Raw genomic sequence first — 26040 nt, forward strand, 5'->3', positions numbered from 1 at the left:
AAATAACTAATCAGAGAATGAGAGTAGTAGGTATTAAATGTAACTTTTCATCATTCAAAAACTGCATGTGAAATAGGAAGACTTGGCCACAAATGCTTGTGTAATGATATGTAATTTGAAACGCTGCAATAAAATTACACTTGGACAGCTAAATGTTAGTGTTTCAAACAAATAATAAATATGATTTTGGATCAATTAGTGAAAGTAAACCAAATTTTTTTTTCTCATGTAAATTACTAGGGCTTTTTTTTTCTCATGATTACAATATAATTGACTATATTACCTATAATGTATTTTTCATCTTTGTGACTTATTTATAACTGGAAGCATGTATAAATTACTAGTTTGGTAGTGCCCTGTAACATGACAAAATATTATGACCATGTCATGTTAAAAACAAAGTAGTCTTTGGCAGTGAAACTCTTCTATATGTTATAGTAATGATGGGTATAAGTCATCATGAATTTGTCAAAACTCACAAAATACACAGGAAGAGTGAAACTCAATGTAAACTATACATTTCAGTTAATGCATCAATATGGGTTCATCAATTATAACAAATATACCCCCAAATTCAAGGTGTAAATAATAGAGGAAATTGTGTACAGGCACAAGAAGTCTGTGGGAACTCTCTACTTTCAGATCAGTTTTTCTGTAAACCAAAAACTGCTGTAAAAAATGGTCTGTTAATTAAAAAACATAATTTGTGGAGAAATTGTTCAATTTTATTATTTATTTCATTGTCTGGTAAATAACTTTTAAAATTCAATTTAACTTTTTAATTCCAACATTAATGATACCTTTATTGCAAACTGGTTAAAAATCAGATGTGTCTGCTTTGTTTTCTGAAATATTTTTCCACATCCTATTCTCATCAGAGATCTTAAGATGTTAAGTCTTGTCAAATAAAAAGCATAGACATCAAAAAAAAGGAGATGTTTTGACACTACCTAGTTCATTTATAGTCTGATATCAAACAATTGGTTGCCTTTTTTACCATAGAATTATAATCTTAAGGTTATCACCAAATTATAGGCTTTTATTTAGCATTAAGATGCTAGCTAGAAAGTTTTGGGGGCACCTGGGTGGCTCAAACAGTTAAGCATCTGACTTCGACTCAGGTCATGATCTCAGGATTTGTGAGTTCGAGCCCCGCGTCAGGCTCTGTGCTGACAGCTCAGAGCGCGGAGCCTGCTTCAGATTCCGTGTCTCCCTCTCTTTCTGCCCCTCCCCCACTCTCAAAAATAAATAAACATTAAAAATTTTTTAAAAAGATGCTAGAAAGTTTTTGAAGGATTATGTCTAGTTAACAATAGAGGAATACTATTTCTAATGGTAAAAGAAGGACCCTCACAGCAAAGCTCTCAACAAATCCACACTTCTAAAGTTTTATTTTCTGCTTTTCCAGTAAGGGAATAGTTTAATTTTACACACAAAAAATAATGGTGTCATTAAATACCATTTGGGCATGTTTTTTACTTTTTTAAAATCAGGAATTTTCATCTTTGTTTCACTCAAAAATAACCAATAATACTGAACCCAAACCAGTCACCTCAATTCTACCTCAGGGAGCTTACATGTATAAATCAGCAGATAGGAACTTTCCAATTTAAAAATACTGCTCAAAACAATAATAAATATCTGTTCATATTGGGAATGAATACTGGCACATATTTGCTGAGTATTATAGAACCAAGTAAGTTGGCAGTTTCTCCTTGCAGAGGAAAGTTTAGAAATGACAGAAAGGCCATCTTCATTCCAATACATTTTAATTTGTTGTTTAGAACTCAGTGGTGTCAGACTACAAACTTATAAACATGATTTTTTAAATGCCTTTGGAAAATGTCCTACTACAATATTTATAGCTCATTATATTCAAAGTATAAAGCACTGACTTTTAAATCAGTTGCATGAATTATAACTCAGTGCCATGATGACATGAATAATAATGTAAAAATCAGATTCATAATTTACCAAAATGTTGGTTGATAGATTGAAAAATTGATATTTAAATCAGGCATTTAAAATGTATGAATAAAAATTTTTAATCAACATGAAAATATCATTTGGGGGATTAATGTTAGAGTTATAAATAGAAATCCATGTATTTTTTATGTTTTCCTGCCACTGTCGATATTTACATGACAAGAGTTTAGACAATACTATGTAGTCAACCCAAACTATTTCAAATGTGACAGAATTGTCATCAGCCAAAATCCATTTTGAAAATATTAACACATTCATCACCAAGCGTGCCCTCAAGAGAAGTAGCATTTGGACTTTTCCTATCTTTTTATCACAAAAACATTACTGCTAACATCTTGACCCTGACTATGGCTAAACACACACACATACACATACACACACACATGCAAATAAATATATACATATAAATGTAGATAGACACTTGGAATAACTATGTAGAATCACATTTACAAAATAAAATCTAAGTCATTTATCAACTTTTAGAAAGCAATGGAGTTTTTAGTATACCTTTATCACTAGGATATATAAAAATGGTAGTAAAGGTGGATAAATGTTACCAAAGTATAACGGGGTTAATGTGGCCTTTGGTAGATTTTGATATAAAATCCATCCACATAAATGGCTCCTCAGTATGATGAGAGAGAACATAACATCCGTCACCCATCAACTTACGTTATAAAGGAGCAGGTTCAAAGTGCTGACAAATGTACCATTGTTCTCTCTCACAGAAATAGCAGCTGAGGACCTAAAACAGATTTAGAAAAAGGAAAGCATTGATAGATTTTAAATTAAAAGTTTCAGTTATACCTTAATATTAGATTTAAGGCACTAAAACTCTTGAGTAAGCTTGACATACTTTTACCTAGGTCTGGAGTAGGCACACGATTTAAATCATTGAACGTATCAAAAAGCAAAAGAGACCAAATAAAGACAAACTGTTCTTTATGATCTTTTTATTTATAAAGGCATTATTTCCATTTTGCGTTATATATATGAGACTTTAAAGAAAAATGTCATTCCAATATAATTTGAATCTGAATTTTCATCAATCCCATTAGAAGTTTCATAAGATCAAGGATTTTGTTTTACTTTGTTCACTGCTGGAACATTGCATGGCACATAGTAGAAGTATAATAATTATTTATTGAATAAATGAATGAATTTCCATATACACCGCAACTCAGGAATGTGTTTACTGGGAAAGTAAGGTGGAACAGAGTGAGATGGTGACACCCTCATGGCCCACTTCCCTTTACACCTGTATCCTTTTGACTCAAAGCCTTTCTTTTCTTGTTTTCCAAGTCTTACTTTTCACCAAGATATTTATCATCATTGTGCCATTGAAACCAGCTGTGACTATTTTTTAACCGAAACAGAATGTGGCCTCCGCATTCCCTCATGACTAAGATTAAACAATAACTACACCCTTGTGATAACAAACCCTAGAACTGAGAAGAGAAAGTTTTCACTCAATCACCCCACTTTATCAAAAATATTTGACAAATCCAGTGACTCTGTTGTAATGTGGATATAACCCTGTCTTGGAGTATGTCCTCTGGGAAAAATGAATCAATACATGACTATAAACAGTCCATATCTGAAGTTCCTGGGCTCTGAGTGAGGCCACCTTTCTTGGGGGACCATCAGCACCTATGCAGCTGACACCTCAGCAAGAGGCACAGAGCCCCCAGGTTCTGAGGCAGCAGAGTCCCACAGTGAGAGCATCTGGCAGAGTCTGAAGCCAAGCAGGACCCAACAATGCAGTGACTGTTCTATCCACTGGAAATGGTACACCTTCTGGACTGCATAAGCACTCCAGTGCTTGGGCAATTAGTGTCTTTGGCAATTCTGAAGGGAGTGAGGAGAACCCCCAGGCAGTCATTTGACTAGTTGGAGCCAGTTTTAATTTGGGGGAAAATATATACATCTGATCTGTTGATATGGGTCATAACAATGTTAGATAGATAGATAGATAGATAGATAGATAGATAGATAGATAGATAGATAGATAAGGACTTAATATAGTTTCCATTACCTTGAGTTTGGCTATTCTCAACAAATCCTGCTATCTTTATAAGTCCGTTCAGGAAAAAAAAAATGACTCAAATATAAAGACAGAATGTGAAAGTAAGAATAGAACTTGAACTTACGAGGCAAGCTGGGTATTATTAACCAGGTATTCCAATGGATAACTACAACTAAATTTGTAAAGAAGCCCAGGTAGATAGCTGATGATTGTTGGTGGGTCTGGAGTATCAATGTATCCCGAAATATTTCCTATTTGTACTGAAGTTGAATTCCCATAAGCACTGACTCCAGGAATTGTGGATACCTGTTAGAATGGTAGATCAAGTTCAATGATTAAATAGCTATATATAAATCCAGGCATTTCATATGCAAAAGAAAACATTAGACTAGATCATTTATTTCTTTTAAAAAAATTTAATATTTATTTACTTTTGAGAGAGACAGAGTGTGAGTGGGGTGGGGCAGAGAGAGAGGAAGACACAGAATCCAAAGCAGGCTCCAGGCTCTGAGCTGTCAGCACAGAGCCCAACGCAGGGCTCCAACTCATGAACCATGAGATCATGACCTAAGCTTAAGTAGGAGGCTTAACCGACTAAGCCACCCAGGCGCCCCTAGACCAGATCATTTCTAGCATCTGTTTCAACTACAACATGCCATGGCTTTGAGATTATATGCACATAATGCTATTTATAAGTGATCAATGTCTTTTAACTAAATGAAACTTCATATTCACCAAAGACACTTTATTCATATTTCATAAGTAAGAAAGGAGAGAGAGTACATGTTCAGAGTGCTACAATAAGTCATTTCAAAATGTTCACCGGTAGAGTCCAAATTCTGTGGCATGGCTTAAAATATTGCTGTTAACCTTATCTTGATTCCCACTTTCGCTTCATATCCCTGTAATCACACACTTGGTTAACAATGTCCCAGATGCAGGGGCGCTTGGGTGGCTCAGTCCCTTAAGCATCACACTCTTAATTTTGGCTCAGGTCATGATCTCACTGTGAGTTTGAGTCCTGAATCGGGGTAGCCTGCTTGGGATTCTCTCTCTCCCCCTCTCTCTCTGCCCTTCCCCTGCATCTCTCTCTCTCTCTCTCTCTCTCTCTCTCTCTCTCTCTCTCTCTCTCTTTCTCTTTCTCTCTCTGTTTCAAAATAAATAAAAACATTTTTAAAAATTTCAAAAAAAAAAATGCCCCAGCCAGTCACAAGGATCTCGTTAAGGCTTTGCACATGCTTTCTCTGCCTCCTTTCTCCCCTGCTTCACCATGATGTATCCTACTCTTTCCCTGGGTCTCATCAGCTTCCCTAGGAAACCTCCTGACTGTCCCACCGTAATGCTCATCTCCATCATAGGAGGAGTCACAGTGCATGAGCGGTCTCTTAAACTGGCAGTCCCCTTCACCATAATCAGAACTCTTTGTGGGTAGGGTATCCCCTTAGCCTTTGCCTTTGCATGGTCAGCAACACACAGTGACACCAGCAGCTTGGGGCCCCTGAGATAAATTTTGAGCAAATTCATTAAGGTCACAATTTTTTTTTTTCTGATGTGACCATCTGAGGGTCTTCCTTTGTGGTACATACATGGAGATTCTCATCCCCTCCCAGGGTAACAGTTCATAGACAGGTTTCAAGGGGATGAACTCTCAAACTTTATATTAAAATATTGTCCATACGTGTATTTTCCTGAGACTGGATTATTCAATCCCACTAAGATTTAAGAACCACCATTTTAGGAATAATCAATAATGTTCTTGACTTTCATAATAATGTTGTTGGCCACCATTATAGAAATAATAATGTTCTCGACTTTTATAATAACACTCTATACTTTTCATAGAATACAGCTCCTCCCATTACATCAACTACAGTATGATGCTCAATAAATACTTTTAGCAGATATTATGGAAACCTATAATACTTACTTTTCAACAAGAGAATAAACTTTATGCGTGAACCTGGAGTACATAGGCAAAGCTGAGGCAATTATCTAGCTAATTCATGAACAGGGCCAGAATTACTATAATTGAAACAATTTTTTTATCCTAATCCAGTGACGTAATAGTCTACTTAATTTTTCCCATGTAGGATTGTCCTTGGAGCAAACTCCAAAGCTGGTGAAGTCTATGAAAAAATGAAAATATATGCAAATCTTCCCCTCCTCTCACATTTGCCTGACTGGCTAGCTAAACATACCAGTTCTTTGAAAACAGAATAAAACACACGTACACATATGTAGCAACTTTTATACCTAAATCATTCAACTTTTTAAAAAAAGTAAACAGCAGGTGTGCACACACACGCCCACACATGTGCACACACACCCAGATGCTTTGCCTGGCATTTCTCCTGAATTGTTTTCTTGGTAGCAGGGCAAGACTTAAATCCAGAGAAGAAAGTGCCATGAAGGAAAGACCCCAGGGTACGGTGGGAGGAGGGAAACTCTGTCTCTCCACGTGGGTTCCTCCTTTCACAAGGAAATACAGACATATAATAACCAGCCTGCGTCACACTCCCTCAGGCTCACTTCATAACCTCTCTGTGCACAACTCAGAGAGATGAATAAATGTTTTTAATAAAAAGAGTCAACAATACTCAAGCTGCAGGCTTGAAATGGTCATGGGCACAATATTCTAACTACCCTCTGGGAAAAGATAAAGAAGGAAATCAGAGAAATCTTTTTCCTGTCTCCCATCCCCCATCAAGTCTTAGAAACCCTGTCCTTAGAGAAATTAAGCCTTCCTCTTTAATCCCAAATAATAATTTATGAAGAGGAAAAGCCAGTTTCTCCTTATTCACTGTGCTAAGTGGTCATGCTCATTGGATCTCCTTTTTGTCTGTGCTAAGATTTACCAATAAGAATATATTTAAACAAGCAAAATGAAAAATAGTGCTCAATGAATTTCAGTGTAACACCCCTCAAATCACAATATTTATACTTCAATTAATTTTAATTCTTGGGAGAATCAATTCCTTATTCAATTCCTGTGTGTGTGTGTGTGTGTGTGTGTGTGTGTGTGTGTGTGTGTTCAATGCAAGCATAAATAATGAATCACATAGACTAGTGACTCTGTTTGGGGATGGAAATATTTGATTTTCACAATGACTAGAGAGATTTCCTTTTCTGAACAATCTACTGGGATTTCATGAGTAAGACTGAGTATGAAAAACATTTTGAAATTCAAAGGACAGTCCCACACAATGGAGAATATCACACCAGAAATGCTGACAGCCCTCTTTCACACGACACTGGTGTGGATCATTCCACGGTAAACATGAAACCTAGGAGAGTCTAGTCTTCCCATTCTATATTTCATCTTTTTTTCTGAATGAGGTCACTAAGAGGCAATAGGCCAAGGGACCCATTGTCCAACTCACTGAAGCAAACAATTTCTGCATGATAAGACAGTTCCATAAAAAGCAGGAGAAACATAGCTAATGATAAAGTGTAGAGAAATATTTATCAATGTCACTCATACAAATAATGTTGTTTAGAGTAGTGTAGCTGATCTCGAGCCCCTCTACTGCTCAGCTACAATAAGGGGAACTATCATTGGAAAATAAAATTGTATGTTTAAAGCCTCACACAAGCAACGGAAGTGATTTGTTCAGTTTTATTGAATTTCTTCCTGAAAGATTGGGCTTCTGATGATTTCATGAAACGGGGAGAGATTTTTGTTGTGACCCCAAACCTCGCACAGGATTTTACACTCATCTTACCACTAAGTTGTTTCCACAGCCCTCCAAGGTGCTGAGATTGATGATGAAAATGACCACCGCGGGAAAGGTGTTGTTATTGATGAACCCCCTGCAGTGGGAATCCCCGTGCCTTCCGTTCAGTGCCAGATCCGTTTCAGAATAACCCGAGAAAAGTACCGTGCAAAAATTAATCTTCATTGTAATGGCCTGCACCCCACAATAGACATTGATGTCTCTTTCAGCTGAAATAAAAATATATAGAAAGCAAATATTAGTCACAAAAGCACAGTGCAGGATACAAGAATAACTATAACATCCCCTAATGTAGTTACTCATCCCCTCAGCCTGTTTAACTCATTCCTATGTTTGAATACACCAAGATCCAATGTGAAGGTTGTTAAGAGAAGTAGCCAGGGAAAATAGTCTTAGATTTAGCTATTTAGGAGTTATAAAACATCTCTGTTTCTTTGTGTTTGATACACAGTAGATTTGCATTAAATGTCAGTTGAGTGTTACAGAATGATTAGAGAACTGAAGGGGCAAAATCAGGTTTGCAGAGAAAATTCAGAACCAGAGTAATCATCTGAATTATTCAGATAACCTGTCTAGAGTAGTGAGACTCACTGCAAGTGGTAAGTTTTCCCAAGTATAAGGAAGAAGCAGTTAAAATCCCTCATAAGCCATATTGCTGAGCATTTTGGTGTTTTGTAAGCCATCTTACCCAGGATGGAGAAACATAAGCCATCCGTCAGAATTCCATTTTATTTTGCCTATATTAAATTACTCTAGAGAGAAAGGAATGAAAACAAATGTGCTGATACTACAAAAAACATGCATAGCCTGCTTTAAGAAAATTTTGCCAGTGACTATGCCAAAATAAAAGGAATGAACTATGCATGGAAATTTAAAACATCATTTTCCCAGTTTCCATGACTATTCTATGAGTTATCAGGTCTGTACAGGTGAGCATACACACATACACACACACACACACACACACACACACACACACACACACACACACACGTTTTCATACTTCTATGTAGTTATTTTTCTACATGTAATGAAGAAAATATATGCAGCAAATGGAGAGGTTGGCTGCTAGGCAATTCCCCAGAGGCAGAAACTTACTTTGATTCTTTTTGCTATCTGTTACAAGTTGAATCATGTGCCAAAAGATGCAGTGAAGCCCTAAACCCCAGTATCTCAGAATGTGACCTTATTTTGAAAAGGGTCATTGTAGATGTAATTAGTTTAGATAAGGTTACACTGGAATAGGGTGGGTCTCTAATCCAAAATGACTTGTGTCCTTATAAAAGGAATGCCATATGAAAAGACAGAGACGTAGGAAGGATGTCATGTGAAGACACAGAATTGAAGTGATGCATCAATATCAAAGAATGCAAAGATTGCCAGCAAATGACCAGAAGCTAGGAACAGGGAAGGAAGGATTCTACCCAGAGCATCAGAGAGAATATGGCCCTGCTGACACCTTGATTTTGAACTTCTAGTCTCCAGAACTATGAGGCAATACGTTTCTGTTTGAAGTCACCCTGTTTGTATCACTTTGTTATGGCAGCCTTAGGACATTAATGCAGTAAGCTTGCCACTTTTTAACACTCCATTTTACCACTTAGATAAAGAATCAAGGGGTGCCTGGATGGCTCAGTTGGTTGAGTGTCCGACTTTAGCTCAGGTCATGATCTTACAGTTCATGGGTTTGAGCCCCACATCGGGCTCTGTGCTGACAGCTTGCTCAGAGCCTGAAGCCTCCTTGAGATTCTGTGTCTCCTTCTCTCTCTGCCCCTCCCCAACTCGTGCACTGTTTCACTCTGTCTCTCAAAAATAAATAAATGTAAAAAAATTTCTTTAAAGAATCAAAAATAAGCATCAGATTTTCTAAATGTGGATACAAACAAAACAAAAACCGACTAAGCTATTTGGAGAAATAAATCTGTTTAAAAAAGAAAACAAGCAAACTAAAAGATAATTTTACTAAATTAGATGATGTTCACCTAAGTAATATGCAAATATCATTCAAGACTTTTTGGCATAGAATTAATTCACTTAAATACCACAATTCTAATCTAAGGGTAAAAGTGTTCAACAGTATATTTCTTTGGAGTATTCATTCTCCATGGTGGTTTTTGATGGCTAAGTGAGTTATATTTTGAAAATGTGAATAAGTAAAAATGAAAATTTCTATGTTTGGTTATGATTTTAAGCTCATTACAAAAAGAAAGAAAATCTTTTTCATGGTTAAAGGTAGAGAGAAAGATGGAAAATCTTTTTCATGGCCAATGTCTATATACATGTCTATATATATATGTATATATATATATATGTTTATTTATTTATTTTGAGAGAGAGACAGTGTGTGCACACACATGTGAGCTGGGAAGGGGCAGAGAGAGAGAGGGAGAGAGAATCCCAAGCAGGCTCTGTGCTGTCAGCACAAAGCTCAATGCGGGGCTCAGTCTCATGAACCATGACCTGAATCAAAATCAAGAGTTGGACATTTAATCGACTGAGCCACCCAGGCTCCCACATCTTATATCAATTGACTGCTCTCCATCTATATGCTATTCCTTGGCTCAGGCCACCATTATCTCTTGGCCTAGAATATTATATTAGCTTCCTAACTGGCTCCTTTATTTCCACTCTTAACCCTCTCTAATTAGCATAGCTGTTAATACATGAATCTAATCATGTTGCCTCTCCTCAAGTCTTCAAAGCTATTCATTTCACTCAGACCAAAATTCCAAATCCAACCAAGTCCTCAAGACTCTCCAGGATCTGCCATCTTCTTATCTCTGCATTCACATCTCTCTCCTTACTAGTCCCTTGCTCCCTATATTTGTTTCACTGATTTTTTTTTTCAGTTTTTTAAATGCATCACAATGAGTGATGAAAGCCAGAGTAGCTGTTACCTCCTGGGGTGGAAGTGTCTAGAATAAGAGAAACAAGAAAAATTTGTGGAGTGATAAAAATGTTCTCTATCTTGATCTGGTTAGTAGTTACGTAAGTACATTCATATGTTGAACAATTGCAAGGTGCACCCTTAAAATTGGTGCATCTTATTTTATATAAATTATTCCTCCACAAAATGCTGTGAGCATTTAAAAAAGCCTAGTACAGATTTGCACAAGGCCATTAATTCTCTTTTCTCTGCTTAGGATGTCTTCATACCCCCAGTCTTTGTGTAATTAACTCCTATTTATTCTTCATGTCTTGAATTTCATTGTCTTTTCCCCAAAGATTTTCCTGATCCAAAATCTAAATTATGTCACTCCATTATGCTGTCATATAGCCTTAAAATCATGTATGTGTTTGTGTACTTGTATATTTATCTTCTCTATATACTGAAAGTCCCAGAAAGAAGGAAGCTATAATATTCATTGATGTGAGTAATGAATTACTTAATCACATGAAATATTGGAACAACAGACTACACTGAGGATTTACAAAGTAGTGGTACTTATTCTCAGATCATAGTCCATAAGAGGAAATAGTCATGACCCAGTTTGACTGAAAGATTGGGCAGAGAGCTATGGGGTAGTACAGAAAGTGAACCTCACCTAGGCCAGCTGGTTAGGAACAGCCTCTTGGAGAAGATGCCATTGACCTGAGTTTTGAAGTACCAATAGGAGTTAGTGATATAAAGGAGTAGAAATTTTATAACACAGAGGGGACAGTGTGAATAATGATACAAGTGCGAAATATGCTGAAGCCTGGTTGAGAGCTGGACAATTCTGTTGTCATTAGAATTTAAAATACAAAGGAGGAAATGGTAGAAAATGAGGTCAAGTGGCAAACACAAGGGCAAAACCACAGGAAACCTTTTCATACAAAATGGTCTCTGTAAGATAACAAAATATCTACCTCAATGTCGATCAAATCTTAGCTTCCAGGGAGTTCACTAAGAACTCTCTTGATGTCCAGTAGATAGGGAATTAGTATCACTGCATTACATGTAATATCACAAATGTATTGAAGTGAATATATATCATTAAATACTTTACAAAGGGGAAGTATCATTCCCTGTAATTTAAACCATCTAAAGACTTCAGCTTCTTCACCTTTGAGAGGAATTAACTGATACTTAGAATAGCTTCATAAATGGCAAAGATGACTTTGTCCAGATGTAGAGCTCTCTTCAGTTTTCCGTGTTTAACTGAAGGCTTGTAACTCCTGAAATGGAACTGAATTTGCTACAAGCTGATCCCACTAGGAGATATGATAACAAGAGAAACGCTTTTCCCAGTGTAAGAAAAGAGATCTGTTCAAATCATCCTAACCCAGTTTTCTAAAGACTTTTCACTGTCCCTTCTGAGAAACACATTTTTTCCTGGTTGTAGATACTAAAGACATCCATTCAGCACAACTTTTTCCATTTGTGATGCTTTGAGGAGGGAGAAGAGATACTTTAAGTTGCTGAAGGGCAATTTCTGCCAAAAGAAGACAAATTTTTTCCTCAGAGTTAGTGAATAACAGTTGTTCTCAACAACTAAATTTTTTGGAGCCTTTTTATTGTCCAACCTCTGGACTGAGTTGGTATATCCTTTTGAACAACACTTGAGTATGAAGCAACTCAATGATTACAAGTTAAAAACAAAAATATCAAGAAATAAATACCTTTAGATTTTTGATTTTTAGTGTTTTGTGTTTAAACATACAAAGCATAGGGGCGCCTGGGTGGCGCAGTCGGTTAAGCCTCCGACTTCAGCCAGGTCACGATCTTGCGGTCTGTGAGTTCGAGCCCCGCGTCAAGCTCTGAGCTGATGGCCCAGAGCCTGGAGCCTGTTTCCGATTCTGTGTCTCCCTCTCTCTCTGCCCCTCCCCCATTCATGCTCTGTCTCTCTCTGTCCCAAAAATAAATAAACGTTGAAAAAAAAAAATTAAAAAAAAAAAATAAACATACAAAGCATTATTAAAATGGCAGGCCGGCTTAGAGCTTATATGCAGTTATACTGCCAGAATGGCTATTTTTCCCCTGATGTTTTAAACAAGTTAAGCGTTTCACAAGACTAAAAAAATGCAGTATTGAATCGAATTCAGGTAAAAAAAAAGAAGTGCTCTGCACTTCTCTCACCTATCAATCAGGCAATGAGATTATCTCACATTTTTGAAAATTATGCAAATTTTAAATATCCTGTCGCTGTCAACTATCTCTTACCACATAAAAAAATGTGTCCAGATTTGTAGTTGAGAGAGCATTGTTACCATATAAATGGGAGTAAAGAAAGGATGAATCCAATTATCCATATGAATAAAAATCTCTCGTTCTACTTCATTCCCAATAAAGTTCCATTCCTAGAAAACCTAACTACACTTTTCCCTTTAGGCACAATCACTGACAATGTATTTGTAGCATATAATTCATATATCTAACAAGTATATCTAACTTTGTTCTTTTCCTCAACAGTTCCATACACAACTAGTTTAATTTCAATGGCATATAGATGAGACTAAAGATCCCCAGCTTTTGATAGACTGAATGATTTTCATCTCATCTCAATACTGTTGAGACCTACATTTCTTTAACTAGCATCAGAATATTTATTTTAACATTTTCTAATTGTTACCTGGAATAATCAGAGCACAGATCAATACAGTTGTTCAAATAATTTGTACACACATATTCTACAATACAAATATGGCAACACCTCCAAAAATTGGGCTGTAGACTGGTACTCAGCCCCACAAAGCAGTGGCTCAAAATGCTCTAACCTGAAATGTTCTAACCCCTAACCTGAAAATGTAAAAATCTGCATGAAAATCAGCCACTCTGGGGTCAGTGCATAATATTAAAAAAAAAAAAAAAAAAAAAAAAAAAAAGGTGAAGTACACAGGAGTTTAAAACACAAAATCAGTGCCATCAGTTTTTTTTTTTAATTTTTTTTTAATGTTTATTTATTTTTGAGAGAGACAGAGACAAAATGCGAGTGGGTTAGGGGCAGAGAGAGAGGGAGACACAGAAGCAGAAGCAGGCTCCAGGCTCTGAGCTGTCAGCACAGAGCCCGATGCAGGGCTCGAACTCACAAACCGTGAGATCATGACCTGAGCTGAAGTCAGACGCTCAACCGACTGAGCCATCCAGGCGCCCCAGTGCCATCAGTTTTATACAAGCTGGAGGCTATTGTTCCTATTTATTTTCAAGACCTAAACTACATGCCAGTTCATGTCAACAAAGTATTTTTAAAAACCATTTATTGTATACATATTACATGTCAGTCTCTGTACTAGACTCTGAAGATAAAGGCATTAGTAACACTCCTTTACTTCAAGATGCTCATGTTTAATTCAAGGAGACAGAAAAACTAGACGATTATAATGCAGCTTACTAAAGATTAGGCTTATATACCATATTATATACAACCATGTGTCTATAAGGGAGGAGTGCTTGGAAGGGATTGTTGAGAAGAAATAAATTCCAATGGTCTAAATTCTATAAGAAAATGATTAGATGATGGCATGAATGGATCTCAAACTGATACTCAGATTTCTAGCTTTAGTGGGTGACTAGATTATTTCCTGAGATAAAGAATACAGGAAAGAAAAATGAAAATCTCAGTTTTTGAGAGGCTGAGGTATATGTGGGACACTCAACAGAAATGTACAACAGGTAGTCAGAAATAGGAGTCTACTATTTGGAGAATAGAAAAGAGTGAAAAATATAAACTTAAGAATACCAAGTACTCAACGTATCACTCATAAACAATAATAATAGATGAAATACCCAATGATAGAATTCAAGTAAGAGGAGAAATAAAAGCTGAAAACAGAAAAATAATATATACATTGTCCATTAATGAGACTTTCCCTCTTTTCCCAATGGAAAGTAATAGTTCTCTGGGGCTCTACCTTGCATCCCTTTAACTGTGACTCTACTGTTCTGCTTATATTATATCTGGGAATGGATATTTGCTTTCCCAGTAGATTATGAACTCATTGAAAGCTCTGGATTTTCCCAGAGTGCCTAACAAATACTCAACAAATGTGTATTAAAATTTGCTTAATTCAATTCCTTCACAAACAGCACACATGGTTTCTAACTTTTAATAAGTTCTAAGATTCACAGATATGTGTGCAATTAATACGATTTCATCTTTACTGTTCATCCAGAACTCATATTTCCTATCTGTACTCTGCCACGTGCCTGAGATGATTCCTATTTTTAGAGTTTTAGACAAGCATCAATATCTTTAATGTCAGATATTTTCTGGCTTCCAATTGAGAAAACTCAACCCATTAAGTATTATGAAATTGATAGATTTTTTCTATTTTGGGGGGTATTTAACCTTTTAAAATAAATTAGTCTTGGTAGCCTACTATCTTGCCTTATTATTAATGATTTTTTAAAATTATTCTCCTTTAACAGTGATAGATTTGCTGATTCCTATTGTCATTAATAGCAAGCAAGGGCATGACAGCCACCTGGGCTGATATACACAGTGTGGTTATGTAACAACACAAAGCAAGCAAGACATCATGAGTACCATGCTCTAAGCAGCACTTATTACATTGTGCATATATATCACCAGTGAATTTTATTAAAATGCAGATTCTGATTCAGTAGCTCTGAGATGGGACCTGATTTATGTGTTTCTCACAAGCCCCCAGGTGATGCCAATGCTTCAAGTCTCTTAATCAATTGAACTGCTTAGTCACATCTATATACTTTGGGCAGAAGCTAACCCTTGGGGTGGATGCTATCTGGTGGGATTAAGCACTGCCACCACATACCTATTTGTATGATTTATATGCTGGCAAGAGGGAGAAGGTCGGTTGAAAAAGGATGAGAGAAAGGGAGAGAGAGGGGAGGAGGAATCATGAAGGAGAAAATTCCTTTCCTTGTGTGAGGAACTTTTTTTGTTAAGTTTATTTATTTTTGAGAGAGAGTGGGGGAGGGTCAGAGAGAGAGAAGGAGAGAGAGAATCCCATGGCAACGCAGAGCCTGACATGAGGATCAATCTCATGAACAACAAGATCACGACCTGAGCTGAAATCAAGAGTTGGACACCTAACCGACTGAGCCACCAGGTTTGCCGAACTGGTTTTGAATCTCAGTGAAAGAGGGTTCGTAAAAAGCTTTGTGAGCCTGAGTCCAAACAAATTTATTTTAGTGCTCAGGTGGCTGTGTGTGAAACAAAGTTGGGAATAGGATCAGTATTCTGCCCCCACTTCTACCCCATTCCGTAAACCATAGCAGTTTAATAACTGGAGGAGCACCTCAAATGTCAACCATGCTGTGGGCACTCGCCAGAACAACTGAAGGACACACGGGGTGGGGGAGGGGGTCTGTTGTGAGCAGGTGGAGGCTCTGTGCAGGTCGGACGCAGGTACTCCTGTGAATAGAATTGCATCTCTATTCATGGACTGGTTTATATGCACTTAAAAGTAGCATTGCGTTGAAACTGATAGTATGAACCAAAACCTATTCAATGTAATAGGAGGAGTCTGTTCTGTATACTGAAGAGTACACTGCTTTGTAGTGCCATAGAAAATCTAACCTGCAAATAATCTACTTCCTGAACTCCAATAGACATTCCAAAACTAATTTATACCATCCTTGCAGATTATAAGAGTAACTTACATATCATTTCCACTTCTATCTCTCTAAAATGAGAGGAGTAATATTTGGCACTATATAAACTTAAAACTGCTCAGAGAACAGATGCTATGTTCATTGTTTTAACTCATTTTTTAAAGATACTTTTACCCTTAACAAGAATTTATACGATATTGAGGTTTTGGAGCTAAAAGAGCAAGAACTCCAAAAGGGGTATTGATTTTCATCTACACAAAATACCAGCAGCTGATGAAGAATTTAAGGTGGATTAGGAACTCAAGTTTCCTCTCTACACCGAATGGGTTTCTTGCCACCTTGGTTTTTCACATCTGTTTCTCGTTAGCAAATACAAGCTGTCGTGTCTAGTGCCTCAGGAAATTCATATGCAGTTTGAGGCAAATTTTGCAGGCTTATATTTGCACTAGCTCCTCTACATTCTCTGGAACCAGAAGAGATTGGTCATCTTTTTCAGGCAGGAGAAAGCATATGGGTTTTATTTATACAAGCAGAGGAAGCGGAAAACTCATGCAATAAAAAACTTCTTTATTGAAATAAAAAAGGGGATGGACTCTGAATTATTCAGTTACTGAACTTGCTTGCCACTGCATTTTATCATTTAGATTAATCAGGAAGTGATCAGCGGTCCCTGCCTGGATCACTTCTTCTGCCTCATCTGGTCTAGTAATTGCAATCACAGGTGCAAAGCAGAAGGCAGGCATTGTCTGGACAACTTGGAGACCAAAACACTACTACTATGTAGAAAGGCAGGAGAATTCGTCTTTCTTATCATAGAAAGGCCAAAACATGTTCCCTTGAATAATTAGTCCATTATCCACTCTGACTTCGTCTTTGGGCACAGAGAAATGCAATGGTTAATTAAGCAAAGCCTAACACAAGAACAGAGAGTTCATTTTGTTTGACCCACCCCTAAATTCTGTGAAATTTGTGATGCTTAATTTTATTTCCTTTGGAACATTGGTGTTTATTGAAATATTAATAGGTATTAGGGAAAAAAGATTTCCTTAGTCAAGTAGGTACTAAAAAGGCTAAACAAATTCTCCTACTATATGATTTTTCAGATTCGTTACTGTGTTAATTCCCATTGTGATTCTGTTAAACTTAGTATTCAGAATTCACTTTAAGGCATCATGGTTTGATGGCAAGAGTCTTAGTTTTACATCTCTGTCAATTTCTAGCTTTGCATCATTAAACAAACGCTAATCCTCCATTTCCCCATTGTAAAATGATTTTAAAAGATTTTATAGGTTTATCTAAGGAATACAAGAAAGAATTAGTAATGTGTATATCACTCAATACATTGAACCCATTGGTTTCTTCCTTATTAGTGTTTAAATAGAATATGAATAGTTTAAATAGAATACAAAATGACAAGTTATGTAACACTGACTTATATTCAGTTTCCCATGAGTGGTTAGTTCACCATTCTTATGGTGTCAGGCCACCAAATTTCTGGTGCCACAAACCTAATCTTTCCTTGATGGTCATTAAAGACTTCTTAGAAGCTAAGGCTAACCCTTATATGCTACCATCTTCCAAAAAAAGGAGATAGTTCCAGAAGGTGTGTGTCAGTCATAGAGGCCAAATGCATTTATCCATATATTTAATTTAGGCCAAATAATTCTGTGATACTCTAAAAGTAAACTGTGGTTTGAATTTTATTCTGGGAAGAGCACTACCATAATGCCAGTGGAGTATAGGTCTGTTCCCTGCTATTGGCTTAGATAGCCAAGAGTTAACTACCTTTAAAATAAAATGGTATCCCTTTAAATTTAAAATGAATTAGACCATGGCAGTTCCCTTGGCCCAAGGATAAATGCCATGGAAATGAAAGAAAATAGTTCTAATGTCATAAAACAGCAAAGGTCAGATAGGGTGAGATGATTACTTTCATCATTATTAGCATTACTTTGCATTTAGATAGCCCCTCTCCTTTGCCAGACTCATTCTCATTCTATCCCATTGCTTAGTATCTGAGCAGCTTGTGGAGCTCCTGATGATATCAAGGGTGATCCTGATGTGGAAGAGAAGCCACAAGTCAAGAGGGGAGTGAGCAATTAACCTTTATGCTTTATTTGCTCATTCTGGTCTTCTTCTGCAAACAACCTGCAAAAGTGGGCTCACTTGAAAATAATATCCATATAAACTTAAAGCCTCTCCTGGGACTTTGGAGTTATCTGGATCTTAGATTTTTTAAATACAGATTTTATATTGCAATAAATAAATTGCACACACACATGCACGTGTGTGTGTGTGTGTGTGTGTGTGTGTGTGTGTGTGTATGCATGTGCGTGTGCATTTGGTAAGTCTGGGTATTTGCTGTCTAAGTGGAACAGTACTAAAAGTGCTAACATGTATAAGGTCATATACAAATTAAAAATAAGAGGTTTAATTCTCCCTGTTTAAAATAAGGGAAGGAACTTCTCCCTCCCTTTTCTTAAACCATTTACATCAGACAACTTATAATTCTAAATACTTTCGCCTTTCCTTGAATCCTAGGAAGACTAGAAAGGCCTCTGTCAGCTTTATGACCTGAGAATCTTTTTCAAGGATCTGGGAACCATCTTTTGAAAATATAAACATCCAGGAAAATAACACTCCTACCTCACAGTTTCTTTTTTTTTTTTTTTTTTTTTTTTTTTTTTTCCTACCTCACAGTTTCTATGGGAGTGCGAGATCCTAACCCAAGAGGAAGCATGGCTCAAAATTACAAAAGTACTTCCTTTTGGGAAGATACAAGTTTACTTTTCCTCTAGATAAAGCCAATATGCTAACACAGATGGTCATCCCAATCACCAGGTATATTTAGAATGAACTATATGTGACAAATGGTGCTGTCAAGCCCTCTTATTTGAGGACTAGTTATGGTTTATCTTGAAAATATATGTAATGGGTTGCATCTGCTTGGCTATATAAAAGACCAAGATTTCTCTCTGTGCAATCTCTTGATGGATTGCTTACAATGAGCATCACATTCTGGTTAATGCTTGCTCAATGATAAGTGTTTTCATCTCTACTGTCTTGCAGAGAGCATTTCTGGATTGGGGGAAGATTTTATTTTTAATTTTATTTCCTAACACAGACCTGTGCTTTTAATTAGAATAATGGACTAAAGAAACTAATAGTATATACTATGTCAGTTGCTTTTAACCATGAATGCATATTAGACTCATCTGCAGGGTTTAAAATACAGATAGATTCCCAGCACCACAATCAGAGATTTGGACACTATATTTGGTGTAAAACAGTAGAGTAAACACTTTTGGGCTAAAACACTTTTAATAACCATCCCAGGTAATTTTGATGCAGGTGGTCAGTGGGCACCACTGTAATTGAATGTTTTAACATCATTTTTAAATGTACTGTATTTCCCTATGCTGTCCTACTCACTTCCTGGCTCATTTACATCTTTTGTTTACAAGTATCTAAGTACAACATCAGCTGTATCCTCTCTGCCTGGAAATCTTTTTACCTTTTGGCCTTCTTTTCATGCATAACAGGGTAAGGCTTGACCACTTTCCCCAGGTCCTGACATCACTCTCTGGGCCCTCACTCTCCTGAAGGCCTCTGCCTTCCACATCACAATTAGTATTCTTCAACTTCCCTGCCCATGTCTTTTATTTTTCCTTCTCTCCTAAATCAAAGAAACAATTACCAGTTTCCCAATGTCAACTCCTCCACCTGTATCTTTGCTCTTTTCCATATTTTCTTTCCTCATTACATCAATTATTTTCTTATTGGTAATCCTGATCTCTGAATACTTTCCCTTTACTCGTGTATACTAAATTGCTTCTAGCCCTCTAATCCCTAAATCCTAAACTGCTGGCTCAGGTCACTCCTCTCTTTCCTTCACCACCAATGTTACCTAAAGAGTAGTCTATTTTCCTACCTTTCAGTTTCCTGTTTCCCGCTCATTACTCACTCACTGCACAGGGTATCTACTCAGATACCACACAGTTATCTTTGGGAGCAACCTCTGTCCTCAGACCCAGGTCCATATTTTCTACTATTGGATAGAAGCTGTCATTATAAATTCTAGAAGCTCCTCAAACTCATTATTTCCCAGACTAAACTTCCTTTCTAAAACATGCAAATGCCCTAAACTTTTGGTGTCAGCAGTATCAACATGCAGTTATCCAAGTTCATAACATCATCTAAGACATCATCATCATCTTCTCTTTCACCTCCCCAATTGAACCAGTTCTCAAACTCTGTTGAGTCCAACACAAAAATATCTCTTAAGAGCTGTCTCCTGCTGCTGTTCCCACTGACACTGCCATCGTGACATTTCTCTCTGCCTCTAGTTTCTTCCAACTTGATTCTATCTTTTGCTTCTCCCAAGGTTGGCTTTCTAAAACAAAACATGACCATGTAAGATCCTTAAAAAAATGTGTTTAAAAGGACTTAATGTGGGGCGCCTGGGTGGCGCAGTCGGTTGAGCGTCCGACTTCAGCCAGGTCACGATCTCGCGGTCCGTGAGTTCAAGCCCCGCGTCAGGCTCTGGGCTGATGGCTCAGAGCCTGGAGCCTGTTTCCGATTCTGTGTCTCCCTCTCTCTCTGCCCCTCCCCCGTTCATGCTCTGTCTCTCTCTGTCCCAAAAATAAATAAACGTTGAAAAAAAAATTAAAAAAAAAAAAAGGACTTAATGTGTCTTCATCACCAAGAAAATAAAGACAAAATACTGTCCACAAATAACGCACAAAGTCTTCTTGTCCAAACAACTGAACCTGAATTTACTCATCTCTAGCTGTAATTAGTTTATAGGCTATACGGAAAAAGGGGAGAATGTTAAATAACAAACACATTGAAGCTGCATCAACCAGATCCAAAGTCAGAATTCCACATTACTTGAAGAGATAAGCAGCATTTTTTTTTTAATTTTTTTTTTCAACATTTATTTATTTTTGGGACAGAGAGAGACAGAGCATGAACGGGGGAGGGGCAGAGAGAGAGGGAGACACAGAATCGGAAACAGGCTCCAGGCTCTGAGCCATCAGCCCAGAGCCTGACGCGGGGCTCGAACTCACGGACCGCGAGATCGTGACCTGGCTGAAGTCGGACGCTCAACCGACTGCGCCACCCAGGCGCCCCATAAGCAGCATTTTAGAAAAGCAAGTGACAGAGAGAAACTGTTATCAATTAAAATAGACTAAAGACACATGTCAACAAATACACTGTGTGGATGTTTTAAAGGCAACTTAGCTGAGTATTAGATGATATGTTAAGGGATTATCGTTAAGTTTATTAGACATATACAAAAGGGTGAAGATTTTGTTTGAGTTCCTTTCCATCACATATACATTCTGAAACATGAATAATGAATTCACTTTAAAATATTCCAGGGATGGGAATGGTAAGAAGGAGAGAGAGATGAAGCAAAATTTATGTGTTGATAATTGATGAAATTGGATGATCAGTACAATTACTTGTTTTACTAATCTTTACTTTTGTATATGTTTGAATTTTCCATTACAAAAAAACATTTTTTAAAAAACCCTCCTGCATGGTACTCAAAATCACTAACAACCCTGCCTTAGAATACCTTGCCAGACTTACCTTCAGATATTCCCCACCCTGAACTCCAGGTCGTTCTTAACCTGCCAAGCACTTGCATACTAAGTCTGGGCTCCTGAAGACATTCCTGCACACTCTGGCTCTTATTCAAGAGCAATCCAGATTACCTCTCTTCATAAAAATTAGAAATCCCATGTCAACTACATAACTACCTACTGATTGCTCTATCCAAGTATGCTGTTGCTCAGGCATGCTCTGAACACAGGAGTACTGGCAGGTTTGAGAAATATAAAACATGACAGAAAGCATTTCAATTTGCATGGCAAACTTGGAAAAGTGATTTCAGACTCTCTAGTCTTTATTTTGTAAGTGTTTAACTGTGATTCTCTAGCTGATATAAAAATGATGAATACTTAAATGAAACACTGATAATTCAGTAAGTAATCTCACTGAGTGTAGATTTTAGAAACCTGTGGGACGTGTCCATCAATATAGTCAAAAATCTCATATCTGTCACAATGTTGATGGTTGCTGTGTTATGCATACTGAAGTTGGCCTGCGTATTTTGGTAATGACCGTCATTGCACTGAAATAATATTTTTGAGTAATGTACTATATTTCACATTTTCTTAAGTATTATTCCTAAGTAAATCTATTAGCATATAAGGGCAGTTTTGAAAGTCTGAATTAACTTACAAGGAAGAAAAAGGCATCAATTAGGTAAATTTTGATGAAATTAGCCTCTCCCGATTCTATCACCCAATAACCAATATTTTTCACATTTGTGAGCAGCCATTATAATAATATTAACTATGATGAACACTTTGTATGTTAATGTGGATATAAATTACAACTCCAGAAAAATGTCTTTTGTCATTTGCCATTTGTTAATATCCACTTAATGTAGATGGATATCCACCCCCCTCCATTTTCCATATGTATTTAAGGGCCTTACTATTCAAATATAATCACTCTTTCAAGATATAATTAGAGAAAAGATTAGGTTCAGACTTACCAGGAAATCTACTGTGGAGGTTGGCGTCACAGTTGTAGCCATTAAACTGAGCAGACCCCAGAAGCACTCTACTTGTTAGAAGCAACAGCAACCATATTCGTTCCATTGCAAAACCTGGAAAAGAGTTATTTATCATGTGGACATCATCAGCCTTCACTCTTACTTACTGAAAAGATTGAGTCTGATATGAGCTCACTGTTGGATAGGCTGGCAGTCTATATACGTACAGGCAAAGCTCATTTAGGGACTAAGGATTCTAGAAATAATTATCAGCAACAATGCAGAAATTTTGGTTACAATATTTGAAAATTATTTCCACTCTTTGGCGTCAGTTTGCTAAGGGTGACAAATCCAGGCTTTTGTAGTGAAAGAACGAAGATATATAATAGTCATAAAGTTTAAAAAAGAAAATGTATTATAAATAGGAAGAAGTCAAACCAAATATTTCAGAGATTAGAACAGTGTACTTAGACAACCAATAAATGTAGAGACAACTCTATACTTTAAAACACCAATATTCATGAAGTAAAAGGGATTCAACACTCAGTACTTCATTCTCAGAGGATTCTCAGTATTCTTAATGACTAAATAATGTCAGGAAAAATTTCCCCTCAACAAAGGATTCCAGACTATTGCTACTTCTCAAAATCAGTGGTTTGTGTATCTTTTTTTTTTTTTTTTTTTTTTTCAGGAAACACAGGACTAAAGCAAAAGGAAGAACAGAAAAATACTATGTGTAGACTGACATCATGAATCCAATGACCCTTCATTTGTGAATAAATAGGACTAATACATATAAATGAACACCTTGAATTCCTAGGAGAAAGTAATGGAAAGTGATTTTTTAAGTTGTCATTGTGTGTTGAACAAATAAATATAAATTGACTTTGAAAATTAAATACCAGTCAGTCTGGTGTTTAATATTTTATCCCCTGGATACCCTTTTTTGGCCAGATAAAGTGAAACCATCTTCCAGAAGCACCCAACTTATTCTCAGAGCATAGTTTGTGCACTGAAAAAAAAATCTTTTGGGTTGGTGGTTTTGGTCTGTGTGTGAAAAGCAAAAAGAAAATAAAATTGTAAATGGTTTACTCAAATAATTTAGTGCATTTTAAAAGCTTGGGGTTTGGGGAAGGGGTTATGGTATTTTAGCTGCCCTTAAAGATCTTCCCTTACATGATTAATCAAGTGTTTAGCAAAAGGAAGGAAATACATCTTGCTTTTGAGCCATCATTTTAGTATAACAAGTTTATGGTGAACAAAGTCACTTTGGTAAGGATGTGGGAAAGGAAGGCATGAGTTTACTCTTAAAAATAGACTGAAAAATATTAATTCAACAGGAACTTCCTTCCTTCAGCATTATAACATGCTACTCTGGCACGAACCTCATGACTTTTGGGACAACAGCCACATGTCTAGTTGTTTCTGATTCTCTAGGACATTCAGTAAACAAAAAGTTCACACAAATATCTGATCCAGGCTCTCTTGGCCACATTTGCACCATGTCATCATCTAGCTCCTCAAGACACCTCAAATAAACAAGAAAGCCTTGATCTCTTGGAGATTTTGGAATACTGGTAGGAAAGAGAGCAGCTTGTTTCTGAGCAGTACATCCCACCACACACACACCTAGTAGATGCTCTGCCATACCCTTCTCATGCTGGGTCCCACTGATTCCCATGAGGCATTGGAGACTCTAGACTCACATCATTGTCTTCCAAGCTAGAAATACCTTCCATGCATAGTGATTCACAGAGTGGGGAATTTTCACTGATGAGTTATTTTTATTCTGAAACGCTGTGTAGCTTTTATATTCTTCCACAGGAGGAAAAAAAAAACACTTACTGAGAGGACACTATGCACAAAGAAGGCACTGTGTGCCAGGTCACTTGCCTATTGTCCTCCATTCATATTGGATGAGATTGGAATTATTACTCCATGTACAGAGAAAGATGAATAAGTCTCAGGGAGGTTAAGTGCCATGGAAAACAATTGGGGAACCCAGAATTCAACGGGTATTTCTGCTAACATTTGCTATACACACTACCTAAATATCATCTGTTATTTTAAAAAAAGGTGTTATTTTGGCTGATATTTATCATCAGTTTCTTTTCTTTAAATTTATGAAGTGATAGATCTTTAATAGATATTTTCATCTGAAAATGGATAAGCAAATTCTTATGTAGTGAATGCAACCTGCTTAAAAGATGTATTTTATAGTGTGGGCATTAAGAGGGAGAAAATCATTTCTTTTCAAAAAATGGAGAAAAGGCCCTGATTGTGAAAACTGTGAGAATTATCATTATAAACTAAACTGGACACATCTAGGTTTACCAAAAATGGATGAGAAACCCGTGCTATTTGAAGCAACCTACTAACAGTGGTGGCAAAGTCTTAGCTTTATAAAGTTAGATCAGATTTGAGGCTGTTCAAAAGTGGCATGCTTCCCTCCCTTACACTTTGAACAGGACTCACAGAACTGTCGTGAAGATTAAAACCCTTGATAAATACTTTTTTATGAAAAGAAGACAGAGGTAGACAGCATCTTATTTCAACAAAATATACACTGATTTTGATATCAGCAGATATGGATTCAATCCTCCCTCAGTCATTCTGTAGATTTTTCGTTTGAAAATCAAGATGATGATCACAAGACTATAAACTGTAAGTGCATAAAAAACATAGCACAGTCTGGACATACAGAAGACACTGAAATATCAGCTTCAGGGTCACCATGTATTGATGTGCAAGTTGTCTCCTGCACAAATACACCCAATAAGAGGGATAGTGACAGGGCATGTGCTCCCTTGGCTAAGACACATGCTCTGGAACTAGATGGCTCAACACAAAGGTGTCCCATGGGCTAGTAACAGCTCTGATTAGTTGAATCACATTATAATATCATTTGTACTGATCAGTGTGTCAATATTAAGGTACATTAAGCAGGAGATTTTTAAAGGACACCCACATCTCTTGTGTAGGCAGTATCCACATTTTGATCCCTGTAACAGTGGCAGAGATTATGGCATTTTCAAGACTGTATTTATATTCCACCTGCAAGTCAAAACAAAATGATGAACTATTAACTTGTACACTTCCCACCTTCGAACCTATCTCATCATTTTCTCTGCACACAGAAACCCTAAACATCAATGCACAGAGGCAAGCTTGAAAATGCTATCTTGCCGTAGCTCCTAAAGTTCTTTTC

At 36.9% G+C, this 26040-nt stretch overlaps 1 protein-coding gene across 1 annotated transcript in view; it reads right to left on the reverse strand.

Moving 5' to 3' along the window:
* ZPLD1 (zona pellucida like domain containing 1) overlaps positions 1 to 26040 on the reverse strand; it is a 139236-nt gene that overhangs the window by 22513 nt on the left and 90683 nt on the right. Inside the window, exons 8-11 of the mRNA XM_086675545.1 lie at positions 22833 to 22946; positions 7735 to 7955; positions 4137 to 4318; positions 2659 to 2731 (exon numbers count right to left, since the gene is read on the reverse strand). Coding sequence (XP_086531671.1) covers positions 2659 to 2731; positions 4137 to 4318; positions 7735 to 7955; positions 22833 to 22938 — 582 coding nt within the window. The 5' untranslated portion in view covers positions 22939 to 22946. The remainder of the gene's footprint in view (positions 1 to 2658; positions 2732 to 4136; positions 4319 to 7734; positions 7956 to 22832; positions 22947 to 26040) is intronic.

This window comes from Puma concolor, chromosome C2, assembly GCF_028749965.1.
Source record: "Puma concolor isolate L17-30 chromosome C2, mPumCon1.1.hap2, whole genome shotgun sequence".
In the NCBI taxonomy this organism is placed as follows: Eukaryota; Metazoa; Chordata; class Mammalia; order Carnivora; family Felidae; genus Puma; species Puma concolor.